The sequence below is a fragment of the Squalius cephalus genome, assembly GCF_949319135.1.
Source record: "Squalius cephalus genome assembly, chromosome: 12".
NCBI classification, from domain to species: Eukaryota; Metazoa; Chordata; class Actinopteri; order Cypriniformes; family Leuciscidae; genus Squalius; species Squalius cephalus.
In genome coordinates this window covers 18,839,037-18,859,673 of record NC_137133.1, presented here as the reverse complement: position 1 = coordinate 18,859,673, position 20,637 = coordinate 18,839,037, and the positions used below count along the sequence as shown (strand labels likewise).

Here is a 20,637-nt window from a genome sequence, read left to right as displayed (position 1 = left end):
GTAATGCAGTACTAACCACATAATTATTGTGTACTAAGCATGCTAGAAACAGACTGAACATGCTAGCAACACTTAGCTGAGTCATGAAGCATGCTATTATCACCATTATACAAAACATTTTGTAACTGACTTTGACATACTCTTACTATATATACCTCCTTAAATGTACATTTCCCAACCATGCTCTGCCTTCCTAAAGCCACCGAGTGTTGATGGCACGGGTGCGAGGGCCCTTTCATCGCTGCTTGCAGCTTTAATTATTATTATTATTCTTCTCCGCATTGAATTGCATTTTTGAGGGCCTAAACATGCGCGAAAACTCACGAAACTTTGCACACGCGTCAGAACTGGCGAAAATTTACATCTGATATAGGTTTCAGAATTGGACGGGGCAAAATGGCTCGATAGCGCCACCTATAAAAGTTCAACGGAGTGCGCCTCCTGCAACGTTCCACGTACGTGCACGAAATTCGGTACATACGTGTAATGACCTAATACCTACAAAAAAGTCTCTTGGAGCATAGCCCTAAACACAACAGGAAGTCAGCCATTTTGAACTTCCTCTCAGATTTTTGTGCAGTTTTTGCCATTTTCAGGCCTCGTACTTTAACGAACTCCTCCTACAGTTTTAATCTGATCATCTTCAAATTTGGTGAGTGTAATCTTAAGGCCTTTGCGACGTTAAATTGCGAAGATCTTGAGTTTTCGTCGAAGGGCGGGTCCTCGGCGGCCTTACAAATTTCGATGTTTCGCCATGAAACAGGAAGTTGCTGTAACTCAGGCATGGAATGTCCAATCTCCCCCAAACTTCACACGTTTGATAAGAGTTCTGTCCTGAACACATGGCCATGCTCATATTCAGTTATAGTCATAGCGCCACCTGCTGGCAACAGGAAGTGACATGTTTAACACTGTTATGGACTCCTAATAACATATAAAAAAGTGCCAGCAAGTGCGAAACATGCTAACAACATACTAGAAGCATGCTAAAACATGCTAGCAAACTCTTAGCTAAGTGCTAAAGCATGCTATTATTGCAATTAAATAGGAATTTGCTGTAACTCAGGCATGGAATGTCCAATCTGCCCCAAACTTCACACTTTTGATAAGCGTTCTGTCCTGAACACATCTACATGATAATATTCAGTTATAGTAATAGCGCCACCTACTGGCAACAGGAAGTGTCATGTTTAACACGTTGATGCCATTCTAGCAACATGTTAAAAATGCCATTGAGGTCTAAACATGCTAGAAACATGTTAAAACATGCTAGCAATACTTAGCTAAGTGCTAAAGCATGCTAATTCAATGAAACAGGATGTTGTTGTTACTCAAGAAGGCAATGTCCAATATGCGCCAAACTTCACACTTTTAATAAACGTTCTGTCCTGAACACATGACCATGCTCATATTCAGTTACAGTCATAGTGCCACCTGCTGGCAACAGGAAGTGACATGTTAAACACTGTTGTGGACATATAAAAACATATAAAAAAAGTGCCAGCAAGTGCTAAACATGCTAACAACATACTAGAAACATGCTAAAACATGCTAGCAAACACTTAGCTAAGTGCTAAAGCATGCTATTGCTGCAATTAAATAGGAATTTGCTGTAACACAGGCATGGAATGTCCAATCTGCCCCAAACTTCACACGTTTGATAAGAGTCATGGCCTGAACACATCTACATGAGAATATTCAGTTATAGTAATAGCGCCACCTGCTGTCAACAGGAAGTGACATGTTTAACACTGTTGTGGTCTCCTAATAACATATATAAAAGAGCCAGCAAGTGCTAAACAGGTTAGCAACATACTAGAAACATGCTAGCAAACACTTAGCTAAGTGATAAAGCATGCTATTACTGCAATTAAATAGGAATTTGCTGTAACTCAGGCATGGAACGTCCAATCTGCCCCAAACTTCACATGTTTGATAAGAATCATGGCCTGAACGCATGCCTATGCTCAAATTCAGTTATAGTAATAGCGCCACCTACTGGCAACAGGAAGTGACATGTTTAACACGTTGATGCCGTTCTAGCAACATGTTAAAAATGCCATTGAGTTCTAAACATGCTAGAAACATATTAAAACATGCTAGCAATACTTAGCTAAGTGCTAAAGCATGCTAATTCAATGAAACAGGACTTTGTTGTTACTCAAGAAGGCAATGTACAATCTACCCCAAACGTCACACGTTTGATAAGAGTTATCTCTTGAACACATGTCCATGCTCATATTTAGTTATAGTCATAGCGCCACCTGCTGGCAACAGGAAGTGACGTTTAACACTGTTCTTGACTCCTAATAACATATAAAAAAATGCCAGTAGGTGCTAAACATCCTACCAACATACTAGAGACATGCTAAAACATAATAGCAAACACTTAGCTAAGTGCTAAAGAATGATATTACTGCAATTAAATATGAATTTGCTGTAACTCAGGCATGGAATGTCCAATCTGCCCCAAACTTCACACTTTTGATAAGCGTTCTGTCCTGAACACATGACCATGCTTATATTCAGTTACAGTCATAGCGCCACCTGCTGGCAACAGGAAGTGACATGTTTAACACTGTTGTGGACTCCTAATAACATATAAAAAAGTGCCAGCAAGTGTTAAACATGCTAACAACATACTAGAAACATGCTAAAACATGCTAGCAAACTCTTAGCCAAGTGCTAAAGCATGCTATTATTGCAATTAAATAGGAATTTGCTGTAACTCAGGCATGGAATGTCCAATCTGCCCCAAACTTCACACTTTTGATAAGAGTCATGGCCTGAACACATCTACATGAGAATGTTCAGTTATAGTAATAGCGCCACCAACTGGCAACAGGAAGTGACATGTTTAACACGTTGATGCCGTTCTAGCAACATGTTAAAACATGCTAACAATGCTTAGCTAAGTTCTAAAGAATGCTAATTCAATGAAACATGACTTTGTTGTTACTCAAGAAGGCAATGTCCAATTTGCACCAAACTTCACATGTTTGATAAGAGTTCTGTCCTGAACACACATCCATGCTCATATTCAGTTATAGTCATAACGCCACCTACTGGCAACAGAAACTGACATGGTTAACACAGTAATGCAGTACTAACCACATAATTATTGTGTACTAAGCATGCTAGAAACAGACTGAACATGCTAGCAACACTTAGCTGAGTCATGAAGCATGCTATTATCACCATTATACAAAACATTTTGTAACTGACTTTGACATACTCTTACTATATATACCTCCTTAAATGTACATTTCCCAACCATGCTCTGCCTTCCTAAAGCCACCGAGTGTTGATGGCACGGGTGCGAGGGCCCTTTCATCGCTGCTTGCAGCTTTAATTATTTCATTGTGACTTTAAGCATATATGGTACGGTGTTGCCTCCAGGAAACATAGTCTCTTTTAGTTTATTTTTAATAAAATGAGACACCCATTTATTGGTCAAACCTATCTCAGGGGAGAAGAACTCAAATACTAATCAATGAAAGTGCAAAAAAGGGGTCACATGACCCACATTTTGTGTTTTGTTTCAGCACATTTGCACAGGTCACATGGCTCCACATTTTCCCCAGTGAAAAGGGCATTTTTCACTCATTTGCCACCAGTTAATCACCCACTCACCGGTAAAGAAGTATTTTCAAGAACTTTACATTATATATCATCAAATGTTTTAGAGAACATAACAAAAAAATGTGTGTTGCCTCAAGGCAACATTGTACCATAATGGAATCACATAAGGCCATACCAGGCTACTAGGTTGGAATACAAATATATTATATTTGTAAGGAAAAGAGTGAAAATTACCAAAATATATTTGCATTTTTACATGATTTTGTAATGCACTTGGGTGGTTGACATGACATGGCCTTTTTTTGGTCCAATGTGTCAATGTTAAGTAAATTATAGAAAAATATATCAAAAACTGTGGTGATATTGTTCAGAAAGTGCTGTTTTATATGGACATACAGAGCATTCATGGGTTTAATCTTCCATTTTTTCACAATTTTCAGCCAAACCAGAATAAACTCATATGGCGTGACTGTCCCAAGCACATTTCACAAATTTTGATTTTGAATAAAAACAAAAAAATGAATTCATTTTCTGTTTATTAAATCATATATTGATATCCCAGATGTCTACTTGTGAGTCTGCTTGACTAAAAGTTCAGGCATAATATTTTGAATCAGCCCTTAACTAAAACGTTTTGTCCCGGAAATGGATATCATTAGGTGTGACGCCATATTCCCTTTTTTAAAAGGTCAATTGTTTGGAGATCTTTGGGGTGTGGGGGTCCTCCTTCTTTCAGGAGGAAGAACAACACCTCAGAAGGACACTGAAAGTTACAATTAGAGTTTTCTCTCTTCATGGTTTAAAAAAAATCAAGTATATCCGGCACTCCTGCTTCAGTTCCCTTTTGCGCTGTCTTTTGGTGTGACTCATTTTACACAAAAATGCCCAAATGAAATTACTTTTCAGTCAAAATTACCTTCAAAACTATATTGTCATATTGTAGTTAGCATGGTTTTAGCATGTTAGCATAAAAGCACATTGCTTAATGTCATGCTAAGTACATGAAACCTCATATGGTGTGACACAAAATCATAAGGTGTGACAGGGTTTTCTTGTCACACCATATGATTATTTTGTCACACTATATGATATGAATTGCATTTAAATACGTAAATAATGTTCTTAGATGCATATTTTATAACTAATAGTTAAGTTTATTGAATATTTTGACCTTTTAACACATTTTGATACTATATTATGTACACATTTAATATCTATACACCAACTCAATTTGGTGAATCCCTACTATCCCATTTTCAAGCTGGATCCATGTTAAACTACAGCATTTTGTCACTCAAATCTTTCCCTTTATTTATTTATTTATTTATTTTTTCAGTTTGAAGTAGATTTCAGTAGATGGCGAGATAATGCGAATAAAGAAAGAACAACGAAATGATACATCAGCTTGCTGTTCGGTCATTGTTTTACTCATCCTCATTTTGAAATGAATTTATGCATTAAATAAAAAAAAATGTTCAATGATTTACTATAAAGATTATTATAATTCATGTAGTTAATATTCAGCAGATTAAAATAAAAAGTGCAACATCAAATGAGTACAGTAAGTGGATTAATGCATGTGTTATAAACATATGATTCTTTGCTACTTTGAGCAGAACTCACTGTTTTAAACAATTTTGTGATTTTTGCTGTAACTGAAACAATGATTCACTTGTCAAACTAAGTTGGGTTGTTTGTTAAATGCAGCTAATACAGATTTTTGCATACAGATTGTTGTGTGGTGTGACATCATATGGCGTGACACCATGTCATTTGGTGTGACATTCAGAATTTTGAAAGATATTAAGGCTTTTTGGTTATTAATCATAAAATCATCAATGTGACAGATGGGGAATAGTGCCAGCAAAGGTTACAAGCATTTTGGTACTTTTATAGCAAGGTATTCCCAAATTAATTTGAAGTATATTGAAAGATTACAAGTAAACGTCTGTCTATGAGTGATGATGAAGTAAAATAATGCAAAATGTAACATATTTGCACATAAGAATTGCTATACTTTTATATAGTAATGATAAAGAATCAGGATAAATTGACTTACATTATCACATTATACCCCTTTTTAATTTAATACACAATAACATTCATGTCACACCATATGACATTTTTAGTCACTAAGACAGTAAACTAGTTAATAAATGTAAATTTTAGGACAAAATCTACAATACCACATATATATTTGGAAATATAAGAGTTGGTAGAATATAACCCAATGAGTTCCATGACTTACATTTGAGATTTTTAAAAAAAAACTTTTTGTTAGCCAAATATGTCAACCACCCACTTATATTCACACTATATCTGCACATATTATGATCTGCACATTTTCTATAGCACCTAAAAAAAGGTATAAAGCACAAGTTCAACTGCCAGTTGATGAGGGTGAGGATGAGGTGCTATACTGTGATGAGGAAGATGAGGTCAAAGTGACAGTGAATTCTGCAGGGAAGAAGATGCAGATGAGGATGAAGATGGAAATGATAACTTGATATGATAACTTGATGAAATTATGGTTTGGTAATACTAGTGTTCCACTATGGTTCAATGTTGCCTGAGAGCAACCGCTGGATATGAAATGTTACTTTTTAATAAATATGAAATGTGTTATACATTAAAAGCTGGATAAATGTTTTTGTTCAAGTGTCTGGTAAAATAAATAGATGTTTTCAATTGTTCTATGTGAAAAGGTCAAATTCTTCAATTTGTACATTGTAAAAATAAATGAAAATGTTTATTGATATTGTTATAGTGTCCAATTTTAAGCAATAAAAACACCACAAATAATGTTTTACTCATTGATATCATATTGCATACCATAGAGGGTTAACTCTTTGAGTCAAGAATTGATGGGTGTGACTAAATCAATGGAATAAAAACTGAAAGTATGGCGCTAGGTGTAGCCTACTGGTCTTGTGAAACACCACTCTGCGTAGACTATCATTTCCTAAAAGCAAAAAGAAAAAGGATGTCAGAGATGAGGTTAGTGCTGTTTTATTTCTGTAACTCAATCTGAGCATTTGACAAGCTAACCTCATGCAACAGAGATTGCAATCAGATCGGGTGACTTTTATGCATTTAAAACTCACAGTAGCTTATCTAGAACGTCGAGTTATTCTGTTTAGATTATACACATAAACAAATACTCTCCAAATCTTCTTTGGAACAATGTGAATTGTTAATAGCTCTATACAAATAATTTATATTAAAGTGAATACCTCGAACGCAATTATAAAAGAGTCATGGTGTATCTACAGTATCAGAGCTAAATTTCCCCCCTAATTTCATTCCCTTTATGGCTAATTTGAAGTTAAATATACCCAGATTTGTTCAGTGCATGATTAAGGTATAGCGTAAATAGAAAAATAATTATTGTTTATTTGATATAAATGTCTAATGTAGTTATAGCATATCATGAAAGCATGTTTAAATATGTTTAGCATTTAAGAGCATTAGCTCATATTAAATAGCCTATAATGTAGCCCCAGCCTACTTAGCTAACTCATTTTATTTTGTCAGTTCAATCCTGGACGGTTTAAAAATGAAACTGGATCAGCTGGAGTGTCACTTCACATGGGGCGTTGAAAAGGACGAAGTAGCCATAGCTGACCTCGTCATCAGACTTGAAGAACAGGCCAAGCTGGATCTAGGGAGGGAAGAAGGAGCTGCACGAGCACAATGCTCTTTGGGATTTGTGAAATTCCTTATTGACCGCAAAGAAGAGGCCCTTGCCCACCTGTTGAATTCTGAGACACTCATTAAAGAAAACCTAGGTGACAACTGTGACAAGACTCTCATTGTCACCTATGGGAATTTTGCCTGGGTGTACTACCACATGAAGAACTACACAGAGTGTGAAAGTTACCTGAAGAAACTTCAGAAGATAAATGAAACATTTCCAACAGAGTTTTCATCTGTTCCAGAGGTTCTTGGTGAGAAAGGATGGGCCTATCTTAAATTCTCTCACAAGTATTATGACAGAGCCGTAGAAGTTTTCCAGAAGGCTGTGGAACTGGATCCAGAAAATAGCGAGTGGAACGCTGGTTATGCCATTGCTCTGTATCGCACTGAAACTGGTACTCACACTGAGTCTTGCACTGTGGATTCACCTGCGATCAAACAGCTGAGAAAGGCCATTGACATCAACCCAGATGATGATGTTCTGAGAGTCCTTCTAGGACTTAAGTTTCTGTCATTATCCAAGAGCTTGATGAATGACTCTGAGCAATTGGTTGAGAAAGCCTTGAATGGGTCTCCAGAACATCCACATGTCATGAGATATGTTGTAAAGTTCCTCAGGGATCAAGGACATATAGACAGGTCTATTGCACTGCTGATGAAAGCACTTGAAAGATCACCAAATTCAAGCTTCATACATCATCAGTTGGCAATGTGCTACAAGACCAAGAAAATTAATTTACAGAAAGAAAAAAGGCGCAAGGTGGAGGTAGATGAGGCTCTAGATCAATTAATATACTATTTAGAAAAGGCAACATCCCTAAAAGATTCCTTTCTCTATGCAATGTGTGAGCTTGCATTACAATATGGAGAGAGACATGATCTGCTCAAGGCAGAGGAACTGTTTGACAAAACATTAAAGACAGCAAAAGAGAAAAATGAACATCTACAAGTAGTCCATTTTTATTATGCTCAGTTCCAACTGTACTGTAACAGACGTGAGGATTTAGCAATTTTGCACTACCAGGAGTGTTTGACAATGGCTCCACAAACTATTGATGGGACTAAAAGTGCACAGAAACTGATGAATATCGCCAAGAGACGTATCAAGGTTAATCCAAATGATTGGAAAGCCAGTGAGATAATGGGATTAGTTTATCAACACAAACGTGAGATGTGTCAGAGTTATTCAGACATTTCAGGCAATGAAGAGAATGATGAGTTCCTGAGTAATCTTTGTGAGCTAATGTCTTTGTAATAAAATAATAACTGTTTACAAGGATGCATAACCAGGGATAAAAAAAAAAAATAGGTCTAATTTGCGCATTTATGTGCACAGAAAACTGGTGCATACGCATTTAGTTCACTTTTTCCTACCCTTGTTCAAATGTTGAAGACGGAGTGAGCCTTCGTAACTAGTATAATTTGCCTAAAACAAGAAGATTTGCATAACCTCACCTCTCTCCCTTTCCTGCTTGCCTGTTCTCTCATGCACGCTCGTTTTCATTTAGAAGGAATTTTAGTACGCACTAATGTATGAATTGTGATTTCTTAGTAAAAATGTTAGTGCACAAAACCCAATGTGTAAAGTGACATGATATTGTTACCTCTGAAATCTTTTTTTTTTTCTACCTTGCAGATCTGTTTTATTCAGTTCTTATGATTATAGAATGTTATGGTTATGTGGGAGCAATATGTGATCTTTGTCAAAAAGTAGCTTCACCTATAAAGTGAATTAAAGTGATAAATGTAATCTGGAGAAAGGAAAAAAAAAATATCTTTAATGCAAATTCAGAGTCTTAAAAAAAAATTGTATCCAGTTGTTGCAGTTGTACTTATTTTTTAGGAGAATATGTCACATGTTATGTCTTCAGATGTATTTTATTAATTTACATTTTAACCTAATAATTTTTTCTCCTTGTTGTATTTGTATTGGGTTGTATATTTGAGTTGTATTTTATTTCTGTTAAAGCTGTGTTAGTATGTTATGTTTAATTTCACAGTATCAACTACACTTGTTTTGCTTTGAAAAATAAAACATTTGACAAGAAAAACTGCAAAACTTGTGATGGAAAATCTTTTTGTTTAGGACATCCTGGAATGTAGACATCCTTGTTGGCGAATGGAATCCTTTGTTGGCGAAGCACAGCTACTTGGGCACCAAGATATCACACACCACCTGAAATCTGCTATCTCTGCGCCCAAGATATCTGATATCTCTACGCCCAAGTAGCAGTGCTTCGCCTGTGCTTCACCCCAATATAGTCCCAAGTCAATATATGCCTAGGAAATCGCCTAGTCTTAATCTGCACTGCTATTTGTACTCGTTGTGTATACCCAGGCCACAAGAAGAAATTAGTAATTTTTTTTTTATCACTTTTACTCATGACATGCTATCCGTCAACAAAGGATTCCATTCATTATGCTAAGCTAAGCTAGCGGCGGTGCTGCCAGACTAAGACAATGCATCCAATGAGACAAAAATGCTTTTGCCCATCTATCTAAATGTAGGGGAGACGGTGAATAACCCCTATTTCAAAAAAACGGTGGCGTGTTCCTTTAAGTGTTGATTTAAGAATGGAGGAAGAACTCAAGGAACTTAGAGAACTTGTGGCCCAGTTGAAGGCAGACAACATCTTCTAATGTGCCCGATGAAGAACCTGTTCCACCTCATCCAGTCGGTGTGAGTGCTAGTGTAAGACTTGAGGAATTGGAAGATGCTGGGCCATCTGGTTGAGGAACGACCACTCCCCAAGAAGACAAAGTACGTTTCTGGAAATTAACATTTGAACTCTCTCTTGCGAAATTAGTATTCCCATCCTAGATGCAAGTCTCATCTCAGTATTGTATTAATTTATATTTCTTTCCCTTCACTCCTTTTCCAATGGTTCTTCTCTCTCTCATGCTTTGATCAACTGAAATTCACCCAAAAATCTATATGGTTTAATGTGAACAATTATCATACAATACATGTCTGGTATCATTTGAAATGTCTCAGTACGACTGGTACAAAGGTCTTCCCTAAAGAAGTAAACCAAAAGGTAATAAAGTTTTTAAGAGTTTAGAGATATCCTGCTTACAGAGGTCTTTCATGCATCCTGCCCTCAAAAGGTGTAAACTCTGAAGAAAGTTCCTCTTGTTAGCATATGTTTAGGTTTCTGTCTTGGTTTGAGTATATAAAGAAATGTCTCAAAAGGCTCTGGGAGATTTGTAATGAGATCAGCCCGTAATGCTTAATGTCTTTCAGACACTCATCATTAGTGTATAAAAATTTCCTAAGTCAGGTATACATCTTTTACTCTTTATCTCTGAGCATTTGATGTTTTGTATTGATTATCTTTGAACTGATTATGTAATTGGCATGATACATTTACCTGACATAATAAATTGTTACATTTGATTTTATTCTGACTTACTCTGAAATTATTTTTAGCGAATGCGTATGTTACCGCAAATCTGCGTCAGATTAGTAATGGACTAACGTCCAGTTATGTGTGGAGCATAGAGCACATGAGAGTGGTTCAGAGCAAAGCCCATGGGTACACCCACTCAGAGAACACGCACTTTTTCTCCCTGTTCCATGGGAGCTGTTAGCCAAATAGTAACACAAATTAAATCTATCACATCTTGTAAATCGCCTTAAATGACCACTCTGCCTTCATAGTCTTTAAATAGACTAAATGAAACAAATAGGCATTTTAAATCTAAAAAGAAAAAAGAGAAACAGCGAATGTGCATCTCATCAGCCCTGAGCCAAAATCCTTTTCAACATTCAAATGTTATGACATGATAATGCAGTCTGTGACATCTTAGCCCTCAAAAAGAAAATCTGAGCAGGGATTTGACCATGCGCTCAGAATGTACTTGTAGTTCATTGGGTGTTAAAAACAACAACAGAGCCCATCATTGGCTTTCAGCCTGACCATTGTTGTACACACAATGTACATGACAGTGCAGCTGTGACTGCAGGATCAAATCACAAGAATTGCCTTTTGCAAAATGAACACTTTAGCAACTGTCCAGAGAATCTTCAGAGACCAGAAATAATATTATTTAATTTATATTCTTTTTAATATAATATAATTGTATTATAAATCAAATTATAATATACATTATATTATAATCGCTAAGCAGGACATTAATTGGAGAAAGGTGATACATTAATCCTTACAATTTGGTTTCATTGGTCTGCTACCCAGTGCCAAAAGGGGAGGGGATGTGCTTTTATTTTTTGCCTTACAAGAACACAACTAGAAGTGTGGCACAAGTAGAAAACCAAATCATCCTTCACTGGGGTGCACAATCTAAAATTTAATCTGATCAGGGAAGTAAATTTACAAGGAGGGTGTAAAATGCTAAACATCATGCAAAAGTACCACAGTCTTTACAAGTCACAAGAGATCTGCACTGACCAAATGTGTGAACAACACCATAAAACAGCAAATGCTAAGCAGGCAACACCAAACCAGGTGAATTAATTTCTACCCAAAGATCTGGCTGTAATGAGAGCAACTTGAAGTAAAGCCATGGGTATCAACCCATTGGAACTCATAACAAGATAAGTGATAACTCTGATTAATCCAGACAATTTATTTAGCAGAATTGGGGTCTCTAATGCTCATGACACAGCAGACTGTGGAGATGGGTGAAAATACACTTCAAGAGGCCATTCACACCTCACTGTAGCACATCACTACATAAGTATGGCCTCACAGTGTAGAATTGGAACTAAATTAGCAACACAGATTAGATTCCACCCATCTCTCAGACATGAGCCCAGAACACACTCCTCCACCACTACACCCTCACGGCATCATCACCTGGTATAGATCTAGACTATCCAGGCTAAACACTACACATCATAAGAAGACAAAAATGGCTTAGATTCCAAAAGTGTTACACCTCTTGTCCCTCTTGTCCCTCGCCCACCTGTTGTCCCTCTTCACACTAACAGATCCACATAGCTTCACACATATTGGACAGTAAAGCTAATCCCATGATGACAGTCTAACATAGACACGCATAGCATACGTCTTTTACAACCCTCTGCGAACTCATGGAAAAACACTGTAATTTACATATGAATGGCTACAGTCACAAATCGATGATGATCGAAATTTTAAAGCAGAGGCAGACCTGCAATTAAAATTCAAAGTGTTTAAAGTTTCTGATTGTTATTGGGTTGGTTGGCAAACCGGAGGGTTTCTTAACATACCGCTAATAACAGAAACCTTATCAAAAACGTATAGGCACTTCAATCAATTACAGAATGTACAATTTAACCATGCCATCGACAGTGACCAGCATAACACACACACACACCCCAAACTGTTGCAAGGAATGAACAATCTCCATTCTTGTATCCAGAGCCGCCTTAACCTAATGTTAGGCCACGGGGTTGAGAGGTTTTGTAGGCCCCCCATCCCCTCGATTTATAGAGTCTCATTTTAAAAAAGTGTAATTTAGGCTAATCTACATCACAGAATGCATTAGTTTCTTTCGAGACCTACAACAGTGAGTTTTCCCTCTTTGAGCCAGAAAACACCATAATATTGTTATTAACATATCACTGAGCCCACTTGAGCATAAACACAAGACACTTTATTTAACAACCACACACAGCAACTAAATTTAAACTTTATGCAAATGAGAAGGGATTTTTGCGAGCGACAACCAATAGGAAAGAAGCCTTGTGGAGCTCAGCTCCCGTCACCGTCTCGAGTGCAGTGCAGGCAAGACAGAAAAGTTCGAGGGCGATTTCACTGTTTTATATGATTTGACTGTAACTAACCACAAACATGGATATAATAAAATGATGCATGGAAAAGAAACTGTCGCCAGTCTCAGTGAGTTTAATTCATACATTTATACATTCATACGAGTGTTGTAGTTTTATGATGCAAGTTTAGCACTGCTGCAGTTCATTTTACAGTTTCCCCTGCATTATGTTGACTATTAGGGACAAGAAAATGTATTATTTGTTAAATTCGGTTGACGTTTTAGTAATTTATGACAGTATGAGTGAGTTTAATTTGTAGATTGATCGATCGTTAATCTAGTAAATTATTTAATCCCTGAACACTGCTGTTTGGTAATATAAAAACACTCTCCCGAACAGCATACTGTTTCTTTTGAGCCTAATTCCTAGTCAAATTAAAATAATATAGTTGTATCACTTGTAATGGTGTTTTGTATAGATGTGGCCAGACGAGCAGTCTACCAATAACATTAGAGAGACAGCACTACCAACGCCCACAAGAGACTTCACTGTATAGAGACTAGCGACATACAGCGACAAAATCTGACAAGTTACAAAACAATATGACCTTTTCAGCTCATCATGAACCTGAACATGGGAGGCCCCTGAACTCGGGAGGCCCCTGGGCTTCAGCCCAGGTAAGCCCGTGCATTAAGGTGGCCTTGCTTGTATGACTAAGCATGTTCCAATTCCGAATGCGACCATCTAAGATATTAGCCAATTACCTCTGTTTAGTGACCGAAAACTGACGAGTTTGATCGTGAGACCCGTGTTAAACGGCCGGCGCGAGGACCTCAAAGTGACATAGATTCCTAATGAACGGGTAAAATATAAAGTAAAGAGTTAAATAGAATAATCAAATGTGTAGCTAAACTATTATAAAAATGACCAATAACCTATTGGCATTACAACCTAAATTTGAGGTCGTAATAAAATGGAGTCAAACGAAAGTTTAATTGGAACTAAATTACTTTACCACACTGAAAAGATCGTAACGTGCAAACAAACCTTCACCTGCTTATCAGAAACCGTCGTTGGACCGATTGGGCAGGCTTTACACTAGTCAGCATGAAAGAGTTGTGTTTGTACCCGGGGACCGGAGATATCCCAAGTTTAATGGCATGTCAGGTATTTGCATCACCGAATGGATTGAGGAGGCACAGGCCTGTATTCGGGCTCGTCATTTGTCCGTAACTTTTTAGGCATTCTTAGGCCCCAGGCATTCTTTTTATTCGACCACTTGGAGGGGGAAGCACGAGAGAAGATCAGGTATCGTTCTGATGTTGAACATGGGGATCCAGATAAGATTTTCCTCGCATTACGTGAGGTTTTCGGTTCAATGCTACGGTCCTACGTAGCATTCAAGGAAGCCTTTTTCTCCAGAAGGCAAATGGAAGTGGAGTGTTTATTATATTCTCCCTCTTTTTGATGGGCCTTATGGAGAAAGTTAAACAGCGGTTTCCTGGGGCTGTGCTAAATGCCCGTTTTATTTGTCGAACATGTGGGAGATAATGATCCCCGCCGTGAGCTTAGACAGTTAGTCTGCCATCAACCAAATACCACACTGTGAGGCAGTGAGGCAATTAGGTGGGAACAGAAGGGTATGCCTGGGGTGTGTGTGCTCATAGCCAGTCAGTCCCGTTATCATATGGAATTCAATATGGAGTTCAGGGAGGACAGCGTTCGGATACGGGTGGGTCCTTCCAGTCAGAGCTGAGTGAATTAAAGGAGATGTTGAAGGCACAACAAAATCAGTTGAATCAGCTTACTCAAAAGTTTTGCTCAGTTTCAAGGTGCACGTACACAAAGTCGTTCCCCTCGTTATGGGCCGATGATTTGTAGGCGGTGCCATCAACCTAGCCATTTTGCCAGGGAGTGTAATGTTCAACTTGCTGGCCCTCAGCCTTCCGTTGCTAGTACATCATTGCCGGTAGAGGGGCAGCGTCGGCCAAGTCAGTGGTCAGGAAACTAGAACCCACCGGGCTGTTGAGCCACAGCTCGGATGGGGGAATTGGGGGCTCGATGTCTCATTTAATGTCTGGTTGTCCACAGGTGGTGGCAAGCATCAGTTGAATTCGAAGACCAGGAAGGATGCGTTCTTGCTGCTTCACATAGAGACATAGAAACATTAAATGCTCTGACTGGGGCCTGCTGGTTTTCCACTTTGGATTTACAACCAAGTTCCAGTCAATGAGGGGGATAAGCCCAAAACCATTCTGTACTCCGTTCGGGTTATTCGAATGGAATATGATGCCTTATGCCTTTTGGTCTTTGTAATGCTCCCAGCACCTTCCAGCGTTTGATGGGAAGGTTGTTTGGTGATCAACGGCATCTATCATTGCTTTTGTACCTGGACGAAATTGTGGTATTTTCCTCCTCAGTGACACAACATCTTGAACGGTTGGAGGTGGTCCTGGGTCGAATTAAGCGGGAAGGCCTCAAAGCGAAGTTGGATAAGTGTGCATTCTTCAAGCAACAGGTAAAGTATTTGGGTCATGTGGGGTCTTCCCAGCAGAAATGGGCACTCGAGTTAGAGACTCAAGTCGCACTTTATTCGCATTTTAATAGACTCGACCTGAAATGACTTCAGACTTGACTCGGAATTGAGAAACACTTGTGAATATTTTAAAAATGACTCAAGTCTTTAATCCTTAACTACTGATATAATAAAGAAAGAATTTTGTGTTTTATTTGAACGGATTTATAATATCTTCGTCACATATACTGTATGTCCCTATGTGTCGTGGTAGATCGGACCTTTGTCATAAAATTTGATTACCTATGTCCGTCAATTGCGCATAAACTCTGAAATGTCATAATGAAAGTCCCATGAAACATGACGGGAGCACCCGTACCATATGTTCCTTAATTTTGGTTTATTAACGTCAAATCGGCTAGATGCAAAGAATGTGGGAAAACAATTAAAGACCGGAACGGCAACTTAAAATATTATGAGACATCACATCCACAAAGTTTAGTCACATTACATATTATACTGTGGTGTAGCTGCATGGCTCCTTTGGATCGCAAACCTGTTAAAACATTACCAAAGAAATCTAGACTTTAAACCTAGCACTATGTTTTACTTTTATCAACCTTTTCGTAGTATATTCAGCTTTTCTCTCTCTTAATGTATGTCTATGAGAGAGAGGAGAGAGAAGGATGTTAATCGATTTATTACTTAAAGTGCATATCTTAACGTATCGCAATCAGCATGCGTACAGTTTTCTATTGACTTAAACATTCCGAAGTTTGATATTTTCAGATAATGACTGTCGTCAATCAACACCGCTGTATAACAAACTACTGTATAACAAACCGCGACTGGCGCCATATTGCGTCCACTTAGCAATTGTATTGAAAATGACTATTGACAGGACAATTGTTTTATACATAGTAATGGATTAGAAAGTAACAAGCTGGATTTACACTTACACTATCCCTTACATCTTAGGACCTTTATTACAAACAAAACAGATAATAGAAAGATCATTTATGTTGTCTATAATACAAATAATAGGATTTTTGAGTGAGAATTAAAAAAAAAATTGTAAGGTATGAAATGACTCAAGACTCGACTCAGACTCGTGACAAAAGACTCCAGACTTGACTCAGACTCCAGTGATAAAGACTTGAGACTCGGACTCCAGATGAAAGACCTGCTTCCTAGGGGGTGGCCACAGATCCAAGTAAAGTAGAGGCTGTGGCAAAGTGGTCTTGCCCAGGCAATGTTACAGATCTCCATTCGTTTTTAGGGTTTACCAGCTATTATCACCGCTTTGTGGAGGGATTTGCCAAGTTGGCGGCCCCTTTACATAAGCTGGTGGCAGAGTTCGTTGGGGGCAGGCATAAGAAATCATCTGGGCAACGGATGCTTGGACAGAACATTGTCAAAGGAGTTTTGACACCTTAAAGGAGAAGCTCACCACTGCACCTATTCACGCATATGCCGACTTTTCATTACCGTTAATTCTGGAAGTGGATGCCAGTCACCGGGGACTGGGGGCGGTTCTTTCTCAAGAGCAGGAGGGAAAGATCCGATCCATTGCTTATACCAATCATAGTTTGCGCCCCACTGAGCGCAATATGGTAAATACAGTTCTATGAAATTTGAATTTTTGGCGCTCAAGTGGGCAATGACAGAAAAATTCAGAGAGTATCTGTTGCGGCATAAATGCATAGTTTTTATGGACAACAATCCTCTGAGTCATTTGGTGTCAGCAAAACTGGGGGCCACAGAACAGTGCTAGGCTGCCCAGCTTGCTGTTTTTGACTTGGAAGTTCGGTATAGGCCAGGAAAGAGTAATAGTAACGCCGATGCCCTTTAGAGACAGCCTCCAGCTGATAGTGATGTGGCAGAGCAGCTGTTACCGGCCACTTTGGTCCCTGCATTTGTACAACAGGCAGCAGGAGTGGAGCCGGTGTATCAGGCAACCCAAGCAGTGCTTTAAGGTTTTCCCGAGCCATTGGGAGGGTCTTGGTTTTTTGGTGGCGTAAATGCTTTCCCAGCTTGGATGAATGCTGATTACTATCTAAGAGCAGCTTGAATTTGCTCCGCCAGTGGGACCGTCTGCTGGAGCATGAAGGGGCTCTGTACCGTTGGATCTTCCACCCTGATGGGAGGGAGGACATTTTTTAAGTACTTCTGCCCTCTGTGTTAAAGGAGGAGATTTTGAGGTGGCTGCATGAGGACCATAGACACCAGGGCATTGAACGCACAACGGAGTTAGCTCGTTGACATTGTCATTGGCGCGGTATGTCAGGAGAGGTGGCCTGTTGGTGTAAGTGGTGTGAACGTTGCCAATCTGCCAAGGATGTAAGGATGTTGCTTCCAGTATTATGAGGCATTTGCTAGCCTCCAGGCCAAACAAGATCTTGGCCATCAATTTCATTGTGTTGGAGCCGTCCAGCTCAGGTTTGGAGAATGTGCTAGTGATGACAGATGTCTTCACAAAGTACACTCTGGCGGTTCCTAGAAGGGATCAGACGGCAGAAACAGTGGCTCAAGTGTTAGTGGTGGAGTGGTTCTAGTGGTGGTAAGTTTGGGGTTCCTGGTCATATACATTCTGACTAGGGCCGTAATTTTGAATCTTCGCTCATACAGCAGCTTTGTAGTCTGTATAAAGTGAAGAAGTCTCGTTTACCAGTTGACTTTCTGTTAGGTAGAGTGGAGGAGACGGCTGCAGGAAATGTACATGAATGTGTTATAGAGCATCAAACTCGATTGCTGGTGGCATTTGAAGGGGCACAGGAGAACCCGAGAGTCGCTGCTGAGCACCATATGGTGCAACATGACTCACATGTGCAAGATACACCACTGGGGGAGGGTCAGTTGGTCTATCTCCACAATGTGGTGCATCAAGTGGTAAAGGCCCCTAAGGAAAGGGGTTCGGTCTACTCTATTGCCCCTGTAGACGATTTGGGTAAGGTGAGGCAGTAGCATCGTTCCATGTTGAAAACCCTTATTCAGAAGGACCATTTGGTCCATGTATCCACTTATAGCTCAGTAGTTGAATTGGTGCCACCTTCGGATGAGCAACCTTCCGAGGGGTCAGAGCAGGGAGTTTTGTGGGTTTTGGAACCAGAGACCCCACCTGTTGATTACATCAGGGTATCAGTTGAGCCAGGGGGTGTGGGGGCCTCGACTAGTAGTGGGCTGGGGACTCCACCTAATTTGGGTCAGCCCCTTAGAAGTGAGTTAGTTCAACAGTCTCTCGCCCAGCCTGGAAGTTTATCTGATGGGGCCAATGTAGTACTGCAACGACCTAGGCGAGGTACTGCTGGTCAGCATTCCAATATCCACCATCTCCCACGGTCTGTGAAGGTGGTGGGTAATGACGGGGTGCTGCCCGAGGTGACATCTAGGGCAGTTTCGGCATTGTTTAGACCCTGGAATTGACTGGCAAGGATTTTTTATCGTCGGGGCAACGATACAGAAGCGGGGAGTAGATTGTGGCAGGTGCAGTGAAGTTATTCCTGCGGTAGCGGTAGGGTATATAAACAGGCTGGCTAGATGGAATAGCGTCATGGGTCATCGCCCCTTTCTTCTGGTGTCATCATTTAGTCACCATCCAGGTATGTTGGGTGATGTTGGCTGGGTTGTCAGTGGCATACTGTGGCTAATGTTAGCTTATTTTCAGAGCGGCATGGTGGATAAAGTCCTGTGGCTGGCATTTGGTTGAGGTTGCTCTTCTTAGGTCGAAGTCATTCCGTGATTGTGTTTTTGCCCATGTATCCACTCGTATTGTAGGGGCATCTTTGTTTGTGTATAGTCAAAGGTTTGGGTGTGACTGATTCAGGCACGGCCAGTACGGATGTGTTTCTGCCCCTCCGGCGTGCACATTGTCCTCCAGATAGACTGAATGAGCCCTCAGCTTCCCAGCATGCGTGTTGTCTGCCTGACTGATTTAGTTCCAGGAGAGAACACTAGTAAGGTATGTGTTCCTAAATTATCATAGTTTGAGTGCGTATATTCTGTAGATATAAGCTGATTTTGATCAATAGTCGGTAAATAGTCGGGAACTGCGTAGATAAGACACTTTGGGGAACGCCCTTAGCGTAGCGGCTCTGAAGCATGAATGAAACTAAGCCAATCTTGATTGGTGTTGCGTCATGACGTAACGTGTGACGGCATACACGGAAGATACAAATGGATGCCGGCACACAACAGAGTTAGCTTTTTGCTCTTCAACAAGCGCTCTGTGTGAAACTGTCTGTCCTATTTGGTGTTGTTTGTCCCATAAGAATTGTCCCAAATAAGGTCTGCATTGCAATATAGAATCTAGTGGCTCGGATCTCGCATTTGCCGAGGCAGCGCGTAGATTACGGGGCTACTCTGCAATTAAGATTCTGTGACTGGGATCTCGCGTTTGCCGAGGCAGCGCGTAGTTTAAAGGTCTGCATTGCAATACAGAATCTATAGTAGCTCGGATCTCGCGTTTGCCGAGGTAGCGCGTAGATTATGGGGCTACTCTGCAATAAAGATTCTATGACTGGGTTCTCGCGTTTGCCGAGGCAGCACGTAGATTACGATTCTGCTATAAAAGGGACACACGCGATCTATGAAATAATACTGTTTGTGTGCGAGGCATTCACAGTCAGCTCCTGAGGGTGCTGGCAGTGTTCATTGAGAAATATCTCGGTGCGAGTGCATAGAAAAAGCAGTGTGCTGTCGGATGTTTCAACCTCGCACCTGTTGACTTTCTTCTCGAGGGATGAAAGCCAAATAACGACTCGAATCTCGCATTTGCCGAGGCAGCGTGTAGATTACGAAACCGTAAATAAATATTAAACAGTAGGCCTATTGTCTGGTGATTATGGCTGCATTTAATTCTATGGAATTAAAATGATGGAATATTATCTGACTTTAAGAAGTTAGATATTTTAAATTAAGCCTACCATCCAGACCGTGTTTCACTTATCCAGTGTTTTTGGCTGCATTTAATTTTGAGGAATTAAAATGATGAGCAGCGAACGTCGAAAATAGTTTTAGATTTTTCCCTGCCAGTCCTCCGCTTCAGGGTATCGAAAACGAGACGAAAACGGCTGTCTCCCCCCCATGAAGGGACGAGCGAGAATCGCTCCTCCGCGGAGCCCTCAGGAAA

The 20,637-nt window shown here is 39.7% G+C and overlaps 1 protein-coding gene across 1 annotated transcript; it reads left to right on the top strand.

Annotated features, from left to right (window-relative positions):
- Window positions 1–6,472: 6,472 nt before the first annotated feature.
- On the top strand, window positions 6,473–9,333 carry LOC307168543 (interferon-induced protein with tetratricopeptide repeats 5-like). Its single transcript, XM_079888652.1, has 2 exons — window positions 6,473–6,579; window positions 7,117–9,333. Exons 1-2 carry the CDS (start codon window positions 6,485–6,487, stop codon window positions 8,531–8,533), a joined length of 1,512 nt encoding a protein of 503 aa, XP_079744778.1. The 5' UTR covers window positions 6,473–6,484; the 3' UTR covers window positions 8,534–9,333.
- Window positions 9,334–20,637: the final 11,304 nt, after the last annotated feature.

Coding starts and splice junctions, on each gene's coding strand:
- LOC307168543 (XM_079888652.1), top strand. CDS start 6,485: ATGGCGCTAGGTGTAGCCTACTGGTCTTGTGAAACACCACTCTGCGTA. Junction 6,580..7,116: donor AAAAGGATGTCAGAGATGAG/GTTAGTGCTGTT, acceptor TTATTTTGTCAG/TTCAATCCTGGACGGTTTAA.